Source organism: Zootoca vivipara, chromosome 2 (genome assembly GCF_963506605.1).
Source record: "Zootoca vivipara chromosome 2, rZooViv1.1, whole genome shotgun sequence".
Classification (NCBI taxonomy): Eukaryota; Metazoa; Chordata; class Lepidosauria; order Squamata; family Lacertidae; genus Zootoca; species Zootoca vivipara.
This window is the reverse complement of record NC_083277.1, coordinates 3,816,031-3,835,855: the sequence shown is the minus strand read 5'-3', so window position 1 is coordinate 3,835,855 and position 19,825 is coordinate 3,816,031. Positions and strand designations below refer to the sequence as shown.

At 48.7% G+C, this 19,825-nt stretch overlaps 1 protein-coding gene across 2 annotated transcripts in view; it reads left to right on the top strand.

Moving 5' to 3' along the window:
• The window catches only part of LOC118081112 (alpha-2-macroglobulin-like), a 54,625-nt gene that overhangs the window by 28,866 nt on the left and 5,934 nt on the right, over window positions 1-19,825 (top strand). For both annotated transcript variants that reach the window (XM_035107300.2, XM_035107301.2), the window contains 14 exons: window positions 2,490-2,724; window positions 2,899-3,025; window positions 4,301-4,422; window positions 6,310-6,361; window positions 7,394-7,480; window positions 9,479-9,655; window positions 11,303-11,387; window positions 11,918-12,074; window positions 13,495-13,569; window positions 15,499-15,664; window positions 16,260-16,492; window positions 17,505-17,723; window positions 18,623-18,750; window positions 18,899-18,989. In XM_035107300.2, the coding sequence (XP_034963191.2) occupies window positions 2,490-2,724; window positions 2,899-3,025; window positions 4,301-4,422; window positions 6,310-6,361; window positions 7,394-7,480; window positions 9,479-9,655; window positions 11,303-11,387; window positions 11,918-12,074; window positions 13,495-13,569; window positions 15,499-15,664; window positions 16,260-16,492; window positions 17,505-17,723; window positions 18,623-18,750; window positions 18,899-18,989 (1,954 nt within the window). The remainder of the gene's footprint in view (window positions 1-2,489; window positions 2,725-2,898; window positions 3,026-4,300; window positions 4,423-6,309; window positions 6,362-7,393; window positions 7,481-9,478; window positions 9,656-11,302; window positions 11,388-11,917; window positions 12,075-13,494; window positions 13,570-15,498; window positions 15,665-16,259; window positions 16,493-17,504; window positions 17,724-18,622; window positions 18,751-18,898; window positions 18,990-19,825) is intronic.

Sequence of the window (19,825 nt, the reverse complement as noted above, 5' to 3'; positions counted from 1 at the left end):
TATAATCAATAGGGCAGTGGAGGTGCTGGGGGATTGCATAGTGAAAATCCCCTGAAAGAAATGTTGAGAACCTGTGGCCCTCCAGGTGTTACTGCCATACAACGTCCATCATGCCTGCTCACAGGCCATGCAGCCTGGGGCTGATGGGAGTTGGAGCCCAACAACAATGGGAAGGCAACACAGCCCCCACCCTGCAAAATCTCTGCCCTATTACAAGCCATAACCCTAGGGAGAATTAGGCAAATTAATGAAGGACAAGGCTCTTGATAGCACCTCAAATACTTGGAAGTGATGTGCATTTTACAGGATCTCCCTGGTATTGGGAAATGAAGATATGGCTTGCAGAAGGGAGCTATGAAAATGTTCCTCACCCTGCAAGGCCATCTTCAGAAATCTAAAGGCCTGTCACATTGAAGATGGATCAAACTCATAGCTGCCAAGTATCCCGTTTCCCCTGGGAAACCCCCGTTTTTTGTACCATTTCCCGGCGGTCCCCCGTATAGTTCGTCTCCCGTTATTCTCCCTTATTCTGCTCCTGCCGACGGCCATTTTTCCCCTGCTTTGCCCATCTATGGGCACCGAAAATGGCCGGCGCCAGCACCGGAAGTCGTGTCTACGCATGTCCGGAAGTGCGTAGATGCGACTTCCGGTGTCAGCGCTGGCCATTTTGAGTGCCCATGGATGGGCAAAGCGACACTGGAAGTTGCGGCTACGCACTTCTGGACATGCGTAGACGCGACTTCTGTTGCCGGCGCCGGCCATTTTGTGTGCCCATAGATGGGCAAAGCGACACCAGAAGTTGCGTCTACGCAACGTCCGGTGTCACGCGGCTGCCGGTCCCGGATTTTGCAGTCCAGGACTTGGCAGGTATGATCAAATTGGACTTGGCAGGTATTTATTAAGTTTGACTGCAGTACTCCTTCTGGCCAGCGAGGCTGCAGTTCTTACCCTGCCCATAGTGGCTACAGTTCTCACTCAGGTCCACAACATGCAAATGAAGGATTGAGACTGCTGTTCACGGATTAGGTAACTAGGGGAAGTTTGTACCGTTGCAAGTTACTGAGTACTATATAAGCCAGCCGGCTAAGCTATTGTGCAGTCCAGGACTCAGAGCTGAAATAAAGAGCTGGTTGTTTTAAGAGCTGTGTCTTCATCCGTCTTTCCCATGACTCGACACAAACATTGCTGGGGCTTATACTAGATGACCCTTGGGGTCCCTTCCAACTTCATATGATTCTATGAAACTTGTTTTCTGCTGCTCCAGAGGGCAGGGCCCAAATCAATGGATTCAAGTTATAATAAAGGAGATTCTGACTAAACATTATGATGGTCAAAGCTGTTTGGCAGTGGAACGGACTCCCTCAGGTGGTGGTGGACTCTCCTTCCCTGGAGGCTTTTAAGCAGAGCTTGAATGGTCATCTGTCAGTGATTTGTTAGCTGGGATTTGTGCAGTGGACTAGATGGTCCTATCAATGGTATCAAACACCGAGTAAATTGGCAAAAATGTACAAAACTAAATCAAATAAATGTTGGAAATGTAAAGAGAAAGAAGGTTCTTTATGTGTGGTGCCAGTGTGGTGCAGTGGTTAAGAGTGGTAGACTCGTAATCTGGTGAACTGGGTTCGTGTCCCTGCTTCTCCACATGCAGCTTCTGGGTGACCTTGGGCTAGTCACACTTCTCTGAAGTCTCTCAGCCTCACTCACCTCACAGAGTGTTTGTTGTGGGGGAGGAAGGAAAAGGAGAATGTTGGCCACTCTGAGACTCCTTAGGGTAGTGATAAAGCAGAATACCAAATCCAAACTCGTGGTGGTCTTGTAGTAAGATTAAGGCTTATTGGAAAATGATATACAATGAAATGAAAAGGATGTTTAAAATAACATTTGTAAAAAAAAAAACACCAGAAGCCTTTCTCTTGGGAATTATAGGGATAGAACTACCTAAAATGTACAGAAATTTATCCATGTATCCATGTATACTTGCGCCAAAATGGAAAGAAGCAGAAGTCCCAGCAAAGGAAGAATGGATATGAAAACGTAAGGAATATGCAAAAATGGCAAAACTTACTGGAAGAATAAGAAATCAAGATAGCAAACTTTTAATAAAAGAATGGAAATGGTTTATTGAATATGTACAGACAAATTGTAAACAGATAAAAACACTGGCAGGATTATTGTAACAACCTGCAGTTATATAAGAGTATATATTCAAAGAAGATAATTAAATGAGTAAGTTAAGTCAATTTGGATATGCAGAAGACATTAAAAACAAATTTAAGGAACTGCAGAAAGAGGGGGAAGGAAGTCAAGTTTTAAAATGTCAAAATGACTGTAAAATCAATGGAATATACATACATCTGAACACACACACACACACACACACACACAGAGAGAGAGAGAGAGAGAGAGAGAGAGAGAGAGAGAGCTCACTCACCCTTGGGACCCCTTCCAACTCTATGATTCTATGATTCTTGTTCTTCTCTGTCCCTCAGCGACGAGTCCCAAGGCGAGGTTGACATCCCCGTGACCATTCCGGACACCATCACCGAGTGGATGGCGGGAGCTTTCTGCTTGTCCCCGGATGTGGGCTTTGGCCTGGCCCAGACTGCCTCCCTCAAGGCCTTCCAGCCATTCTTCCTTGATCTGACCTTGCCCTACTCTGTGGTGCGGGGCGAAGCGTTCACCCTGAAGGCCACTGTCTTCTCTTACATGCAGCGCTGCGTCAGGGTGAGGAACACCCTAGCTTGGCTCCTGATTCCTGAAAACTCCTCGCCCTCTTTTCCCTTGGCATAGAATTTGGATTGCCTAGGCACAGAATCATATTGCTGCAGGCACCCCAGTCTCTTGAGTGGCGAGAGACTTTTATTTCCTCCCCGGTAATGCATTTCTGTTCATGGACAGGTCAGTATATCGCTGGCTCCCTCTGCTGAGTTCGTGGCTTCCCCTCTGGAGAAGGAGGAGGAATCATATTGCCTGTGTGCTGATGAAAGGAAAACGGTCTCTTGGACGGTAACTCCCAAATCTCTAGGTAAGCAGCAATGCTAGGACCTGAGGAAACTCACCCAGTGGGACAACTCATGGGCGTACCCAGCACGGGGCAGGGGGGGCAGCTGGCCCCCCTAGAAGCAGGGCCGGCACAGCCATGGGCGAGAGCGGCGCTGCCGGCAGGGCTGGTGGGCAGAGGCAGAGGCGGAGCACAGCCCGGCGGAGTGCGAGTTCAGCGTTCCCGCCCGCTGCGCCACACCCTCCAGCTTCCCGAGAGGTGGCCGAGCTCCGGCTGGGTCCCCTGCCGCCCAGCCCAGCCCCCAGCTCGTGCTGCCCCAACAAGCCGGGGAAGGCGCTCAGTGTCCGCTCCACCACATCGCCCATGCCCAGGCCGACACCACTGCTGCCCGGGGCCGCTGCTGCATCCCGGAAGAGGAGGCCCCAAGCCTGACGCCCCGGCGGAGGGAGAAGGGAGAGCGGCCTGCCAGCCGCCTCTGCCTCTGCCGCTTCAGCACTCACTTCCGGGCCGCCTCTGTCGGCGGAGAAGGCCACTCGCCGCCCCCAGGAGGGCTTCCTCTCAAGGAGGAAGGCGCCGGGCAGGGAGGAGGAGGAGGAGGAGGAGGAGGCTGGGCTGGGATCTAGAAGGAGAGCCAGGCGCTGCGAGGAGAAGTTATTTTTATTATTTTCATTTTTATTCTTACATCATCATCACCATCATCATTGTTCTCCGTAGCCCTGCCCACATCCCACTTTGTGGCCCCTCCCCTCCCATACCTTGGCCCCACCCCTTGCCCCCCCTAGTTTTGATCCTGGGTACGCCCCTGGGACAACCGTCTTCTAAAACCTTAGATCAGGGATATGTATTTGACTTCCAAAACATTCAGAAACCAAGCTGTGGCTTCCGATTGGCTGCAGGAAGCTCCTGCAGACAATCGTAAGCCACTGAAGTTGCGTCAGACGTTTGGGTTCCAAAGAATGTTCGCAAACTGGAACACTCACTTCCGGGTTTGCTGTGTTTGGGAGCCAAAACGTTCCACTACAGAGGCATTCAAGATCCAGGGTACAACTGTATATGAGAGGAGTCCTGATTCCTCCTACAGAGTTGCCACATTTAGAGTGCAGTGAATGGGTTTTTTGTTTGTTTTGTTTTTTGGTGCATTTCAGGCACACAAATACTGTATTTTTAGTGCGCGGCAAATTTCGGGTATGCATTGGTTTCTCTGCCAACTTTAAACAGCCTGATAAGAACGGAAAGGATTGCAAGCGAACCGTGCTATTAGCAAAATAGAACGAGGCTGGCCCCTTTTCTCTCTTCTAGGGGAAATAAACTTCACAGCAAGTGCTGAAGCCCTGAACTCTGAACAGCTCTGTGGGAACGAAATAGTGGAGACGCCCCACGATGGGCAGAAGGACACTATGATCAAATCCCTTTTGGTGGAGGTACAAGGGCTGCTTTGATCTTGATTGGGGGTTTCATAAGTGTGGTGAGAGAGAGAGAATGAATGAATGAATGAACGTTTATTTGCATCAGCCACATAAGTGTGATTTTGTGTGGAATAAAACAGAACTTCCAAGTGTCCCTATTTTCCAGAGACAGTCCCGGATTTACAGAAGCCATCCCGCTTTCTGATTTGATCCTGGAATGTCCTGCTTTTCCTCCCCATTGTCACTTGAGAAATGTTGGAGGGCATAGTAAAGCAACAATGTTTGCAATAAGATGCCTGGATCCTTGGCGGATGATAGAGAGAAAGGGAACTTGCTCTTCCCACTGACTCCTCCTCTCTCGGCAATTGCTGTATTCTTTTGTGTATAAGACAATGGTGGTTTTCTTTTGCTAAACTTGAGGTCATTTTAAATGCACATTGCACAGGGCTCTTGAAATATGGTAACCCCAAAAAGCTCAACAACATTGGCCAACGTCCCCCCAAAAAAGCTTATCGGCTTTTGGTGATTTCCTGTCAAAAGCTCAAAGTTGTTCTGTTTGATGTCTAAAATATTGACTTCTTGATTTGGGGTTAAATAAATATGGGTCATCTTACACATGGAGGCATCTTATACATGGAAAAATGCGGTACTTTTTGGCAAGGTAGGCTATTTCCTTTCAGGTTTTACTTCCTGTATGTTCTCCAAGTTTCAGTCGATGTGAGCTAGCATGTGCCCGTGTTAACTTATTGGCTCTATCTTGACTGCATGTAAAATTGATATACAGGGACTTCAGGGTGAAGGGTTTGTAATAACTAAATAATATTTAGAATGGCTTTGTTTGCCATGAGGAACACACCTTAAGTTTTCTTTATCTTTCCAACCAGACTATTTCTTTCTGCACACTGCTGGAATGCAGAATTTTTTTTCATTCTCTCTCTCTCTCTTTTTAATATCCTTTTTATTGCTTATTCTTCATAAATGCAAAATATATATAACATACAAAACATCCCATACCGTGCCATACAAAATATATAATAAACTTGCATACAATTATACGCAGCAGGGCATACACAATACGGAATACCATCATTGCTTATCTTTCCCCTTTTTTTGGCTATTACCCACCCTTTAATAAAAAGGAATTAAGGTACAGAGCAAAAGAAAAGAAAAAGAAAAGGGGGGAGGTTTATACTTCCTGTTAATTCCACGTGTATAGACTTATTCTTTATACTTGAATGTCAATACCATTAGTACAAACTTCTAAAACTTAGAAGTCTTAGAGGCAATTCAAAAGGAATTTTTTTTTAAAAGGGAAAGATAAAAGAAATATGTTCAAAAATATAGTAAAGATGTAATACCCATGGCAGCTTTTGAGTGATACTAAAAGGAAACAGGGACCCAGGTGGCGCTGTGGGTTAAAACACAGAGTCTAGGGCTTGCTGATCAGAAGGTCGGCAGTTCGAATCCCTGCAAAGGGGTGAGCTCCTGTTGCTTGGTCCCAGCTCCTGCCCACCTAGCAGTTCAAAAGCACATCAAAGTGCAAGTAGATACCTTCCGGCGGGAAGGTAAATGACATTTCCGTGCGCTGCTCTGGTTTGCCAGAAGCAGCTTTGACATGCTGGCCACATGACCCGGAAGCTGTCTGCGGACAAACGCCGGCTCCCTCGGCCTATAGAGCGAGATGAGCGCCACAACCCCAGAGTCGAACACGACTGGACCTGATGGTCAGGGGGCCCTTTACCTTTAAAAGGAAACAGGATTGAAATATAATTGTTAGGATGTAAAAGGAATGCAGAATTTTTTTCATTCTCAGGATAGGTGTTACTTCTGCAGAGTTTCTTATTCTCACTTACCTCTCCTCTCCTCTCCTCTCCTCTCCTCTCCTCTCCTCTCCTCATGAAGCCAGAAGGTGTTGAGAGGGACGTGGTCTTCAGCAACCTGCTCTGTGCAGCTGGTAAGTGTCTGCTACCGGAAGGAGCATCTCCACCCCCATCATTTTGCCTGGACACTGAGGTCCACCTCCGAGGGCCTTCTGGCAGTTCCCTCCCTGCGAGAAGTGAGGTTACAGGGAACCAGGCAGAGGGACTTCTCGGTAGTGGCACCCACCCTGTGTAACACCCTCCCGTCAGATGTCAAGGAAATAAATAACTATCTTATCGTAGCCGAGTAAGATAGTCTTCCATAAACACGGTTTTAACAATGGGTCCGTAAGTGACTGTGGAGGCCAATTCTGGATCCACATGTCCTTCCGCAGTGGGGACATTGGTTTCCAGGCGGGAGTTGATCACGGTGTGGATTTGCCAAGCGTGCCTTCCTCTTAGCACGTTTCTCCCTTGTGTCCTGAGTTTCTTCAAAGCCCATGACACCTTTGGTAAAGGCTGTTCTCCAACTGGAGTGCTCACAGGCCAGTGTTTCCCAGTTGTCAGTGTTTATACTACATTTTTAAAGCTTTGCCTTGAGACAGTCTTTAAACCTCTTTTGTTAACCACCAGCATTACATACAGAAACATCATCATCATCATCATCATCAGTTGCATTTCTCCCAGAATGAACCAAAGTGACAATTATTAATACTATTATTACTATTTGTAGTTGTAGTAGTAATTACACACCCTTTGTTAGCTATTTTTCTGAGTCATGCAGAGTGATGCAGTGCTTTCACCCTCGAAGCTCTAGTGATGAAGCAGACTCCACACACAAGACTTTGAAGATGACTCTTTACTTGCAGGATGGCAAGTTTTACAAGCCATATTATGTATGCATATCACGTCCAATACAATGCATTTCTCTCCCTTGAGCCCAAGAGAGGGGCTTCTTGCTTCTTCTTCCAAAACTCCTTCAATGCCGACCATAAATGATCAGTCCATAGCTCCTCAAACCTGGAAGGGAACGAAGAGCAGGCTTGCAAATGCTCCCACTAACCGGAAGAGAGGCTGTCATAACCAGGCAACAGGAACGATCAAAACCCCCTCTGTTCTGCTTGCAGAGAAGTCGAAGTCATCAGGACCTGTTTCTTTAAAGCTGCCAGGCAACGTGGTGGAGGGCTCGGCCAGGGCTTCCTTCTGTGTGCTGGGTAAGTCATGAAAACTTGCCAGGACTCGGGCTTCACTGTGTGAACGCTCTAAATTCCACACCATCTGGCCTAGTCTTCACTCTTCCACATGTTAATAGCTCTCTGCCATTCCAACGTCCTGGGTTGAGTGCAGTCACTTATGCAGTCAAAACAGCATCGTCCACATCATAGAATATGTCAGCAGGCTTGGAGGAAGCCCAAGATTTGCTGAAGTAGCAAACCAAGTTGTGGAAGGAGAGCTAAGGGCTGGGGCTGGAGTGGAATGGAACAGCTCAATGAGGAATGGGCATGTACCATGGACATGGGATACTAACTTTTGGGAAGGGAAATCAAGTGGGAGGGGTAATGGAATGGAGTATCCTGATAAGGAAGGTGTCTATCTCATAGCTGCCAAGTTCCGGATTGAAAAATCCGGGACCAGCAATGGCGTGGCACCGGAAGTCGCTTTTACGCGACTTCCGGACATGCGTAGAAGCAACTTCTGGCGCCGCGGCCATTTCGGTAAGAAAATACAGGGGGTTCCCGGGGGAATCGGGGTACTTGGCAGCTATGGTCTATCTGGAACTCAGTGCTACATGCCGTAAATATTTCGCTCTTATTTTCTGCTTGTCTTTCCTCTTATTCTAGCACATGCTTTCTTGAGAGCCTACCCATTTCTCAGGCAATCTGGCACTAATAATATGTGGGAATTGGACTCTAGTTCCCATTTACAGAACTATGCGAAATGAAGAGACCGGGTTGTTTAACCCTTTAGCTAATTCCCTTTCCCGTCCTATAAAAATCACACAAGGCACTCTCTTTTTAAAGTTTAAATAACAAATAACTTTTGCTCAGTGTACTTGTACTTGTTAGATTAAACATACAACGCAGGTAGGTGTTTCTCATGTTGCTAACTAGGGACGTAGGTGGTGCTGTGGTCTAAACCACCTAGCTCCTTGGGCTTGCCAATCAGAAGGTCGGTGGTTCGAATCCCTGTGACAGGGTGAGCTCCCGGTTCTCTGTCCCAGCTCCTGCCAACCTAGCAGTTTGAAAGCATGCCAGTGCAAGTAGATAAATAGGTACCGCTGATAATCGGTAGTCAGCATTTATGTGTGGTCTGCTTTCCGTCACGGTGTTCCATTGCACCAGAAACGGTTTAGTCATGCTGACCACATAAGCTGAAAAAGCTGTGGACAAACACCGTCTGACTCATCCTGAAAGCGAGATGAGTGCCGCAACCTCATAGTCACTGTAAGGGGGAAGGCTTATAGGGAACAGGCCCCCCCCCCCTCATCAGATCGAGTTCCTCTCGGAGCAGTAAGTCTAGGCTCTAGCAGCGTCAAAGAGCCTCAACGCCGAGTAGAGAGGGAGGCAGAGGGGGAGGAAATGAAGGGAAAGCAGTCAGGAGGACGGCCCTCCCCCCCTACGCCTGAATTGAGGTAAACGGCACCCCGTAGGACAAGGGGGAGGCGCTTTGGCGTTCCCAAGCTGTTATGTTGGGCGCGAAACAGAAAGAAGCCATTGCAAGGTTCTGACTCAGACTAAGCAGACGTGTTTTCCAGAGACATTGCACTGTAAATAGAATGCACACACACACACACACACACACACACACACACACACACACACAAAACACCTTAAAGACAAGCAGGTGTGGAGCGTCGTTACTCAAGAGTAGCCGCAATAATTTCTGACAGTCGCCTTTGACCGGACTCAACCATCCAGGGGTCCTTTACCTTTTACTTTGCTAATACATATTGCATAGATTTGTATCTCATTATCCCTTAATTTTTCTCTGATTCCATCTGGCCATTCTCCCACAGCATTTTCATTACATTTCCATCTGAAGCTATTTTTTTTTATCCCACTCCCTGATCTGTGATTTCCTTACGGAATTTTGCGTTGCTTTGATGTTTTCTCTTAGCATGCATTTCACTTGGTGGCTCTGGAGCATTCCCTCATATTCCAACTAGCCCCTTGCGTCCATCTTTCCCCTCCCCTCCTCTTCCCACATCCCAGGGGACATCCTTGGAACAGCCATAGAGAACCTCCACCAGCTTCTTCGGATGCCCTACGGCTGTGGGGAGCAGAACATGGCCCTCTTTGTCCCCAACATCTACATCCTGGAGTACCTGAATAAGACTGGGCAGCTGACTGAGGATGTGAAGTCCAAGGCCCTGGGATACTTAGTGGCTGGTGAGAAAAACTTGTGAGGAGGGGGGTGTATGGGGAGAATTCTACATTTGTTGTTTCCTACAAAGGGAGGGAGGAACAATATAATAATTATAATATAATAATAATTTATTATTTATACCCCGCCCATCTGGCTGGGTTTCCCCATCCACTCTGGGCAGCTTCCAACAGAAATATTAAAATACACTAATTTCTTAAAGATTTAAAGCTTCCCTAAACAGGGCTGCCTTCAGGTGTCCTCTAAAAGTCTGGTAGTTGTTTTTCTTTTTGACATCTGGTGGGAGGGCGTTCCACAGGGCGGGTGCCACTACTGAGAAGGCCCTCTACCTGGTTCCCTGTAGCTTTGCTTCTCGCAGTGAGGGAACCGCCAGGAGGCCCTCGGCACTGACACCTCAGTGTCCGGGCAGAGCGATGGAGGTGGAGACGCTCCTTCAGGTATACTGGACCGAGGCCATTTAGGGCTTTAAAGGTCAGCACCAACACTTTGAATTGTGCTCGGAAACGTACTGGGAGCCAATGCAGGTCTTTCAAGACCGGTGTTATGTGGTCTCGGCGGCTGCTCCCAGTCACCAGTCTAGCTGCCGCATTCTGAATTAATTGTAGTTTCCGGGTCACCTTCAAAGGTAGCCCCACATAGAGCGCATTGCAGTAGTCCAAGTGGGAGATAACTAGAGCAGGCACCACTCTGGTGAGACAATCTGCAGGCAGGTAGGGTCTTAGCCTGCGTACCAGATGGAGCTGGTAGACAGCCACCCTGGACACAGAATTAATGTAGATTTACCATATTTATAAGCATGGCTGCTGGCTTTAATGGACTGAAATCAATACCGGTACATTAATTGACTACCAGTTGTTGGCTAGCTAGTAGGGACCAATTTTAAGCACTGGGACTTTGAGTTCAGGACACACTTTGAACCTATTGAGAACCTGAGGGTGGAATGTCTTCTCTTTATGCCCACATAGCCTCTGAGCATCCATCACCGCCCCCTTGGTTGTATGGCTGAGTAGCCTTTCCTCCCCCGAAAAGTACATAGAGCCAAAGGAGGAAGTTGGAAGAGTGATGCTCTTTCTCACTTCCTCCTTCAAATCTATGTGCTTTACAAGGCTCGGATTAATTCTGCTGGATCTACTCAGATCCCTTGAATGAACTAGGTGTGTGTTTGTGTATCCACTTTCTTTCTGTCTCGCTGTGGGGGCGAGTGGATAGCAGCATTTATCAATGGGGTTATGAGTTTGTTTTGTTCTTGTTTTTATCATGTATCTTTATTTCGTACGTTTTTTTACTGTGAACTGCCCTGAGATCTTTGGGTGAAGGGCGGTATACAAGTTTAATTTTTTAACGAGTTTTGGGTAGCATTTAGGAAAACACTGAATGTAGCATTGCCATAAAGAGCGCAATCCTCTCCTATTATTGCAGAAGTAGACATAATTCACAAAATGACACGCGCAAAATAGAAAAGTAGTCCTTGTTTATCAGGTTTCAGAACTGTAAGTCTCAAGAAAATATTCAACTTTACGCTTTTTTGTTGCGTTACAGTTCTTACCACTTCTTTCCATAGAAGATGCCTCTGTTGATTTTTGGGTAAGTTGCAAATTTAATCAAGAAGATTAAAAAAGGCCAAAAAAAACCCAATTCTCCTTCCATTTCAGGCTACCAGAGGCAACTGAACTACAAGCACTCTGATGGCTCCTACAGCACCTTTGGACAACATAACCGGAGCCCAGGGAACACCTGGTGAGATTGACAGAGGCCGCCTCATTTACGCAAGGCATACAGTATATACATGTTGAGCAGGGGGAGGTTACCTGGTTGAGTTACCTTGAAAGTCCAAATACACTATGTCAGCTGGCTCACCTTTATCCATATGCTTGTTGACACTCTCATAGGGCTCTATAGGTTTGTGGGACAGGACTTGTCCTTGCAGAAGCCATGCTGGTTCTACTTCAGCAAGGCTTGTTCTTCTATATTGCTTGGTAATTATATCATTGACAATTCTTTCCTGGGACAGATGTTACGCTAACCAGCCTGTAATTTCCACAATCCCTACCCCAGAATATATTCTATTGTAATACAATTCTGTATTCCTTAGCTTAAGCTATCAATTTTTTGTCTCATACATGAAAATGCTTTCCTGGTGTTGCATCCCATATTATTCATTCTGAGGCCCTATCAAAGGGCACATTTCTGGGCTTCTGCCTTTCATATTTCCCCAAATGCATTGGCACCGGAAGGTGACTCTGCTGTGCTCTGCGGCTTTCCTGCAGGCTGACGGCATTTACGCTCAAGTCCTTTTCCCGAGCCAGACCCTACATCTTTGTGGAAGAAAAACACATCCAGGATGCTCAGGCCTCTCTGGCTGTCAGGCAGAAAGAGAATGGCTGCTTCAGTAGCATTGGGACCCTGTGGAACAACGCTCTGAAGGTACAGAGAGAGGGAGAGAATGCAGTCAGAACCAGATGCTGAGGGCAACCTCAGAAGCAAAAATTCACTGGTGTGGTTTGTGTTGGCCTTTCGGGCTGAATTAAGTTAGAAATTGTCATGGTGTGATTACAGTATCTTACACTGTTCTCTTGAGCTCTTTCTGAGGCCTCTGGACTGAGGAAGTTGTAGTGTGGAAGATACCATGAAAAGAGAAGATAGGTGGGAACATAGATCCATAGCTGCCAAGTCTCCCGTTTTCCCCGGGAAACCCCCGCTTTTACTTACCTTTTCCCGGTGGTCCCCCGTATCACTTCATCTCCCGTTTTTCTCCATTATTTTCTCCTGCCGGTGGCCATTTTTTTCCCTGATTTGCCCTTCTATGGGCACAAAAAATGGCCGCGGGCAGCTTCAAAAGTCGCATCTACGCATGACTGGAAGTGCGTAGATGCGACTTCCGGTGTCGGCGGTGGCCATTTTGGTGCCCATAGATGGGCGGGGCGACACCGGAAGTTTCGTCGACGCAACTTCCGGTGTCACACAGCTGCCGGTCCCGGATTCTGCAGTCCGGGACCTGGAAGGTAAGCATAGATCCCATCTCTGAGGTGCCATAACAACAACAACAACAACAACAACAACAACTTATTATGGGTTTCCCCAGCCACTCTGGGCGGCTCCCAACAGAATATTAAAAACATGACAAAACATCAAGCATTAAAAACTTCCCTAAACAGGACTGCCTTCAGATGTCTTCTAAAAGTCAGATAGTTCTTTATCTCCTTGACATCTGATGGGAGAGCGTTCCACAGGGTGGGTGCCACTACTGAGAAGGCCCTCTGCCTGGTTCCCTGTAACCACACTTCCTTCAGTGAGGGAACCGCCAGAAGGCCCTTGGCGCTGGACCGACCGCAGTGTCCGGGCTGAACGATGGGGTGGAGAGGATCCTTCAGGTATACTGGGCCAAGGCCATTTAGAGCTTTAAAGGTAGCCCCACGTAGAGCGCATGACAGTGTGGGTGCCCGGCCAGGTGACCCAATGCATTGCACGTGTGACATCACATGGTGTGACGAGGCCCAATGGGGTTCATCACAGTTGTGGGAGGGGGCCCCTCACACCCTCCGGAAGGCCCGGCAATGTGTGACATCATACATGTGCGTCAGGCACCCCCAATGTGGGGCAGAACCCGGTGCACCTGGGCGGGAAGCAGTGCAGAACTGGAGTGAGGAGTAGGAATGGGACCATTTGTGTGGAAACCATCCATGAAAGGACCGGAGCTCTCAGTATAGTGGACAGCCAGAAGAAGTGCACCCTAGTATCAGGTGGGTTTTGGAGAAGGTGGATCTTGGGAGGAGCTCTTGGGAGATGGAGAAGGACCTTCGCATACTCCATGGAACTGAGGCCTTTTCCGCTTTCTTTCCTACAGGGTGGGGTGGATGACGAGATCACTCTCTCTGCCTACATCACTGCTGCTTTGCTGGAGAGCCTGTTGCCTCTCGATGTAAGTATCTGTCTTCTCCTTCCCGAAGCCCATTGTGGAACAAACAGTCATGCAGGGCAGGCAGGCAGGAGGTGCCCCCCACAATCGCAGCTGAATGTCTCTAGTCATACCTGCCAAGCCTCCCGCTGAAAAATGCAGGATCAGCAGTGGCACGGCACCGGAAGTTGCATAGAAGCAACTTCTGGGGCCACTCTGCCCATATCTGAGCACTGGAAATCAGGCAGAGCGGCACCAGAAGTCGCTTCTACACATGTCCGGCGGCCATCTTGGTGGTGGCCACATGGCGGTGGCCACCCCACCACTAAGATGGCCACCGGGCATGCGTGGAAGCGACTTCCGATGCTGCTCTGCCCAATTTCCGGTGCCCAGACATGAGCAGAGCGGCACTCAAAATGGAGGCTCCCTGGCAGGTAGGAAATCTGGGGAATTTCCAGGATTTTTCTCCATTCGGGAGAACAGCGGGAAATGGATTAAAATCCGGGGGTTTCCCGCGAAAAACGGGATACTTGGCAGCTAAGTTTCTAGTCTAGGCAAATTCCGAATCAACTAACAAGTGGGGTGCATGTTTCCTTCTCAAGCAAAACAACCAGCCTTCTTTCTCACGCTGAGGGCAGGAGAACACATAACCCCCCAGATCTTGTCGGACTACAACTTCCATCTGCCCCAGCCAACATGGCTAATGCTCAGGGATGATGGGCTCTGTAGTCAACCAAAGATGTTCTCTAACTCAAGTCTAGCGAGTGGCCTTCATGCGTTCTGTGGCGGGAATTTGTTTCACTATCCTGGCAGAGCTGAGAATTTTCCTGGTTTGCTTAAGATGGGTTTTCTTCATTCCAGTGGGGGAGATGCAGGACCCATTCCTCAGATGAAGGGTGGTATAGTCTCAGGGCTGAGTCAGTACGTTCGAGTTCCCCGGATGTGGGAGAGAACTTCAGGGTAGAAGAAGAGGACGCTGTGCCTGAGGGGGAGGGAGCTGGAGGAGCTAGCGAAGGAAGGGCAGTGTCTCCAGGCGTAGAGAGACAGGAAGAGGCTGCAAGTGAGCCAACAGCTCCACAGGGACAGCAAGGGTTAAGTTCTGGATCAGAGAGTGGTGAGAGATCGGGAGGCGTGTGGACAAGAGGAGACTTGAAAGGCTGGGCGATAAATTCCCGCATTTTATGAGGTGTTGGCGGCTAAGCGGAGGCCTCTACCCGTATCTGAACTGAGTGACTCTGATGAATGATAATGAACTCTTGGTGGCAATTGTAAATATTGTAAATAAAGACCATTAAAATGCCAGAAGTCTCAGGAGAGCCTCCCTGAACAGGGCTGCCTTCAGATGTCTTCTAAAAGTCTGGTCGTTGTTTTCCTCTTTGACATCTGTTGGGAGGGCGTTCCACAGGGCAGGCACCACCACCGAGAAGGCCCTCTGTCTAGTTCCCTGCAACTTGGCTTCTCGCAACGAGGGAACCGCCAGAAGGCCCTCGGTGCTGGACCTCAGTGTCCGGGCAAAATGATGGAGGTGGAGACGCTCCTTCAGGTATACTGGACCGAGGCCATTTAGGGCTTTAAAGGTCAGCACCAACACTTTGAATTGTGCTCGGAAATGTACTGGGAACCAATGTAGATCTTTCAAGACCGGTGTTATGTGGTCTCGGCAGCCGCTCCCAGTCACCAGTCTAGCTGCCGCATTCTGGATTAGAAATTTAAGAAATGAATAGAAATAAAAGGCGTTTTCTAGAGGCATCTGGTTGTGAGAACAGGGTGCCAGACTAGATGGGCCATTTGTGTGATCTACGGCTCTCTTCTGATGTTCTTATGTCTTTGCTCTGCCCTGCAGCAGGTGGGCCTGGCTGCTATTCCAGCCACCACCTATGGGTCCCCCCCAGGCCTTCTGAAACAGCTGCAATGGCTTGGGATAAGCCTCTCCTCCCTCCCTTCTCTCCACAGCATCCCACCGTGCGTAATGCTCTGTTCTGCCTGGAGACAGCGGCTCAGGCAAAAGAGATCCACGTTTACACTCTGGCCTTGCTGGCTTATTCCTTTGCCCTGGCAGGGAAGGAGGAGCAGAGGCAGAAAATGCTGCAGTTACTCCACGAGGAAGCCGTGCAAGAAGGTGAGAATGAATCTCTGGGTGGAAGGGAAGGATGTAGTACTCAACCCTCCTTCTCCCCTTGAAAACCTGGCTCCTCATTCCCTGGCGGGAATGAATAGTTGATGCTAATGAAACAATCCCTGTGTTGCAGACTTGAGTCAAAATACCAAAAAAAGAGGCAACACGTCGACCAATTCCAACGGGCAAAATATATCTGTTTTTATCTTTATAAAACTATAACGACATGCGAGACTGTGATCCAAGGTAATCATACTGTTTCGGTTTGGTCTTCATCAGTTTTTTAACTACAAAAAATAAATCAAATAAATATATATCATTAATTATGTCATACATTATATTAAGGCCAATGGCCAGCATGAACACGAGTCTATACAGTCCACACTGTATGTATGTATGTATATATATATTATTTGATTTATTTTTTGTAGTTAAAAAACTGAAGAAGACCAAACCACCAGTCCAAAGATCCGCCTTCTTCTCAGGATCCAAACACAGTTTGCTGGCCCTCTTCCCATATTCCACAGCACCTACATTGTTAGTGGCGCTTGGGCTGCTCCGCCCAAATATTAACACCTCCCTCCCTCCCTCCCTGAAGAGGATGGCTCCCTTCACTGGCAGCGGCCTGGAAAGAAAGAGGTGGACACACACTTTTCATTCCATCGTCCTCCCCGGGCTCCGTCTGCGGAGGTGGAGATGACAGCCTACGTCCTCCTGAGTTACCTGACCAAACAGCCAGCGCCATCTCAGGAAGAACTGGGGACAGCCACCCGCATTGTCAAGTGGCTCAGCCAGCAACAGAACCCCACTGGGGGCTTCTCCTCCACTCAGGTAAGCTTCCTTCCTTCCTTCCTTCCTTCCTTCCTTCCTTCCTTCCTTCCTTCCTTCCTTCCTTCCTTCCTTCCTTCCTTCCTGGGATCCAGACCAAAGTTTGCTAGGAGTGATGGGGAGGCACAGCAAGCTGTCGGGGTGCTGCAAACCCTTGAACTCTCAATCATAGGAAATTGGGGTATGATCATGGGACGTCCAGGGCCCAGTGTGGATGTCTCCGAAGTTCAGATGCCTTGGCTGTGAATGCAAACCCCAGGGACGCCAAATTCTCACAATGACTTTGAGATGACTATTGATATCCCCCTCCGACTATTGATATCCCCCAGTGACCCGCAGTTCCCTAGTGGATAATAACCTCCCCTCCATCTAAACAAAAGCTTACCCAATGCCTAACCTCACAAAGTTCTCTTACATTGGCAGTGGGAATCCTGCAACGTGTTTAAGTGACTATCTAATGTTTATTGGATGGATTCCCCCCCCCAATTGATTATTGAACTTGAATTTTAGTGTTGTTCATGCTTTTATACTGTATTTTATGCTGCTTTTATGTTGTATTACAATTAAGTGTTTTAAATTTGGTGTTAGCTGCCCTGAGCCTGGATTTTTGAACCAGGAAGACTATGTTTTAAGCCCCAAAAATCTTCTCAAAATTGGGGGGGGGGGTCGTCTTATACGCCTGGTCCCACGTGAACTGAGCTGCCCGCTCTCCTAACTATATTTTAAATAGAAAATTGGGGGGGGGTCATCTTATATGCCCGGTCGCCTTGTATGCCGGAATATACGGTAAATAAAATTTTGTTGTTGTTGTTGTTGCTGCTACTGCTGCTGCTGTTGTTGTTGTAATCTGCTCTGGATCAATAGGACAGGATAGATGACAATTAGGGGGCCCTTCCAACTCTGCATTTCCACTAGTCTATGATAACTGGACTTCAACCAGGGGACAACTTCAAATTGAGGACTGTCCTCTCTACAACAAGGTCCATGCCCACCTTCTCCTTGGTCTGTGTTGCAGGACACTGTGGTTGCCCTCCAAGCCCTCTCCCTCTACGGCGCCTTTACCTACTCCAAGAGCAGCACGGGCACAGAAGTGACCCTGAGCTCCACAGGGGGCATCCTGAGACAGTTCCAGGTGGACAGCACTAACCGCCTGCTTCTCCAGTGCCAGGCTCTGCCCGGAGTGCCAGGGGACTACGACAGCACGGCCACGGGGGAAGGCTGCGTCCACGTCCAGGTGAGTGAATGTCCCACCCGGGATGGGTGCCTGGGAAAGAGAAAGTGTGTCATGTGATGTTCTGGATCCCAGCAACACAACTGCCCAGGCCAGCACTGCCTGGTGCAAAGATCGGGTGGCCCAGAAGACTGTTGGGGTTGCACAGGGTGGTGGCAGCTTTTCTTTGGAAGACATTGCCCTGCCCTAGAAATGATAAGCTCCTTCTGGTGGAGCATGGAGAAACCAAGTTGGGGCAGTGGCAGGAAGAGCAGGAAGCAAGAATAAAAGGATAGGGGGGCCCAGGGGCGTTGCTAGCCCCTAGGACACCCGGAGCGGTGGCGCGGCGGCACCCCTGGGGGCGGGGTCGTGACGTCAGGGCCCCGCCCCCAGCGAGCAGGGCGGGCCAGCAGCATACCTTCCAAGTTGCTGTCAGAGAAATAAGGGACCGGGCCGGAAATAGCAGACCGGAAGTAGCGCTGCCGCCATTTTGGAACTGGGCGGAGCATGCTCAGAAGTGACTTTTGATGCTGCTTTGCCCAGTTCCAAAATGGCCGCCACGCCAGAAGTCGCACTGCAGCCATTTTGGAACTGGGCAGAGCAGCATCAAAAGTCGCTTCTGAGCATGCTCCACCCAGTTCCAAAATGGCCGCCTCGCCAGAATAAACCGGGGAAAAACAAAAAATTCTGTTTTTTCAGCTAGGAGCAGCTGGAAAAACAGGGATTTCCCGGGGAAAACGGGAGACTTGGCAGCTATGGCCAGCAGACTGGACATATATTGGGGAATTTTTTAATGTTTGATGCTTTACTGTGTTTTTATGTGTGTTAGAAGCCACCCAGACTGGATGGGAAAACCCAGCCTGATGGGTGGGGTATACATAATAAAATTATTCATTATTATTAGAGCCCTGTTTCCTTTCCAGACCACTTTGAAATACAATGTGCAGCCACACCAGGAAGAGGCACCGTTCATGCTGGAGGTGCGCACAGTTCCGGAGACCTGCACTGGACCCAAAGCCCACAAAACATTTGATGTTGCCATCAATGTCAGGTAGTCCCCTTCATTGGCCAAGGCTATTTGGGAATCTGGACCACCCCGCAATCAGGATGTATTAGAAGATGGATAGATGGTTACGGGGTGGGCTGTCGGGGGCAAAGAGTGGTGTGATTCTTTCCCCTCTCTCTTTGGCTTTTCTCAGTTACACCGGCAACCGACAGGCCTCCAACATGGCCATCGTCGATGTTAAGATGCTCTCGGGATTCGTCCCGGTGAAACCATCTGTAAAGCAGGTAAGAGCTTCATTTCTGTGTGAAGGCCCCGTCACAAACAACAGCCTACTTCCTTAGTTGTAGGAGACTTGAGATTAAAAGAACTGCCTTTGCATATTGCCTACCTACCCCAGGCATCCTCTCTCCAAAAACAGCCACGAGGATCCCTTGTGCGTGTCTCACAAGCCGGACTTCTCCTTGTGTTTCTTAGTCTGTCTCCAAATTTTGCTGCTCTGAGGCCTGCAGCCTTTGTTCACAGAGGCGCCAGTGAGCTTTTGCAGCTGGTGGATGTTGATACAGTAATTGACCATGGGATTGTCCCATCCCATCTCGGTTTTAAAGAGAGCCAGTGTGGTGTAGTGGTTAAGAGTGGTAGACTCGTAATCTGGGGAACCGGGTTTGCATCTCCGCTCCTCCACATGCAGCTGCTGGGTGACCTTGGGCTGGTCACACTTCTCTGAAGTCTCTCACCCCCACTCACCTCACAGAGTGTTTGTTGTGGGGGAGAAAGGGAAAGGAGAATGTTAGCCGCTTTGAGACTCCTTCGGGTGGTGATGAAGCGGGATATCAAATCCAAACTCTTCTTTAAAGTCAGCTGACCTAACGGGCATAATCACATCTTGGGGCTGCGAATGTTGTACTAGCTTGCAATGTCCACTAGCCACTAGGTTAAGTCACTTGGATGGGACCACTGAGCCTAGGGCTTGCCGATCAGAAGGTCGGCAGTTTGAATCCCCATGATAGGGTGAGGTCCCGTTGTTCAGTCCCAGCTCCTGCCCACCTAGCAGTTCGAAAGCACGTCAAAGTGCAAGCAGATAAATAGGTACCCCTCCAACGGGAAGGTAAACGGCATTTCC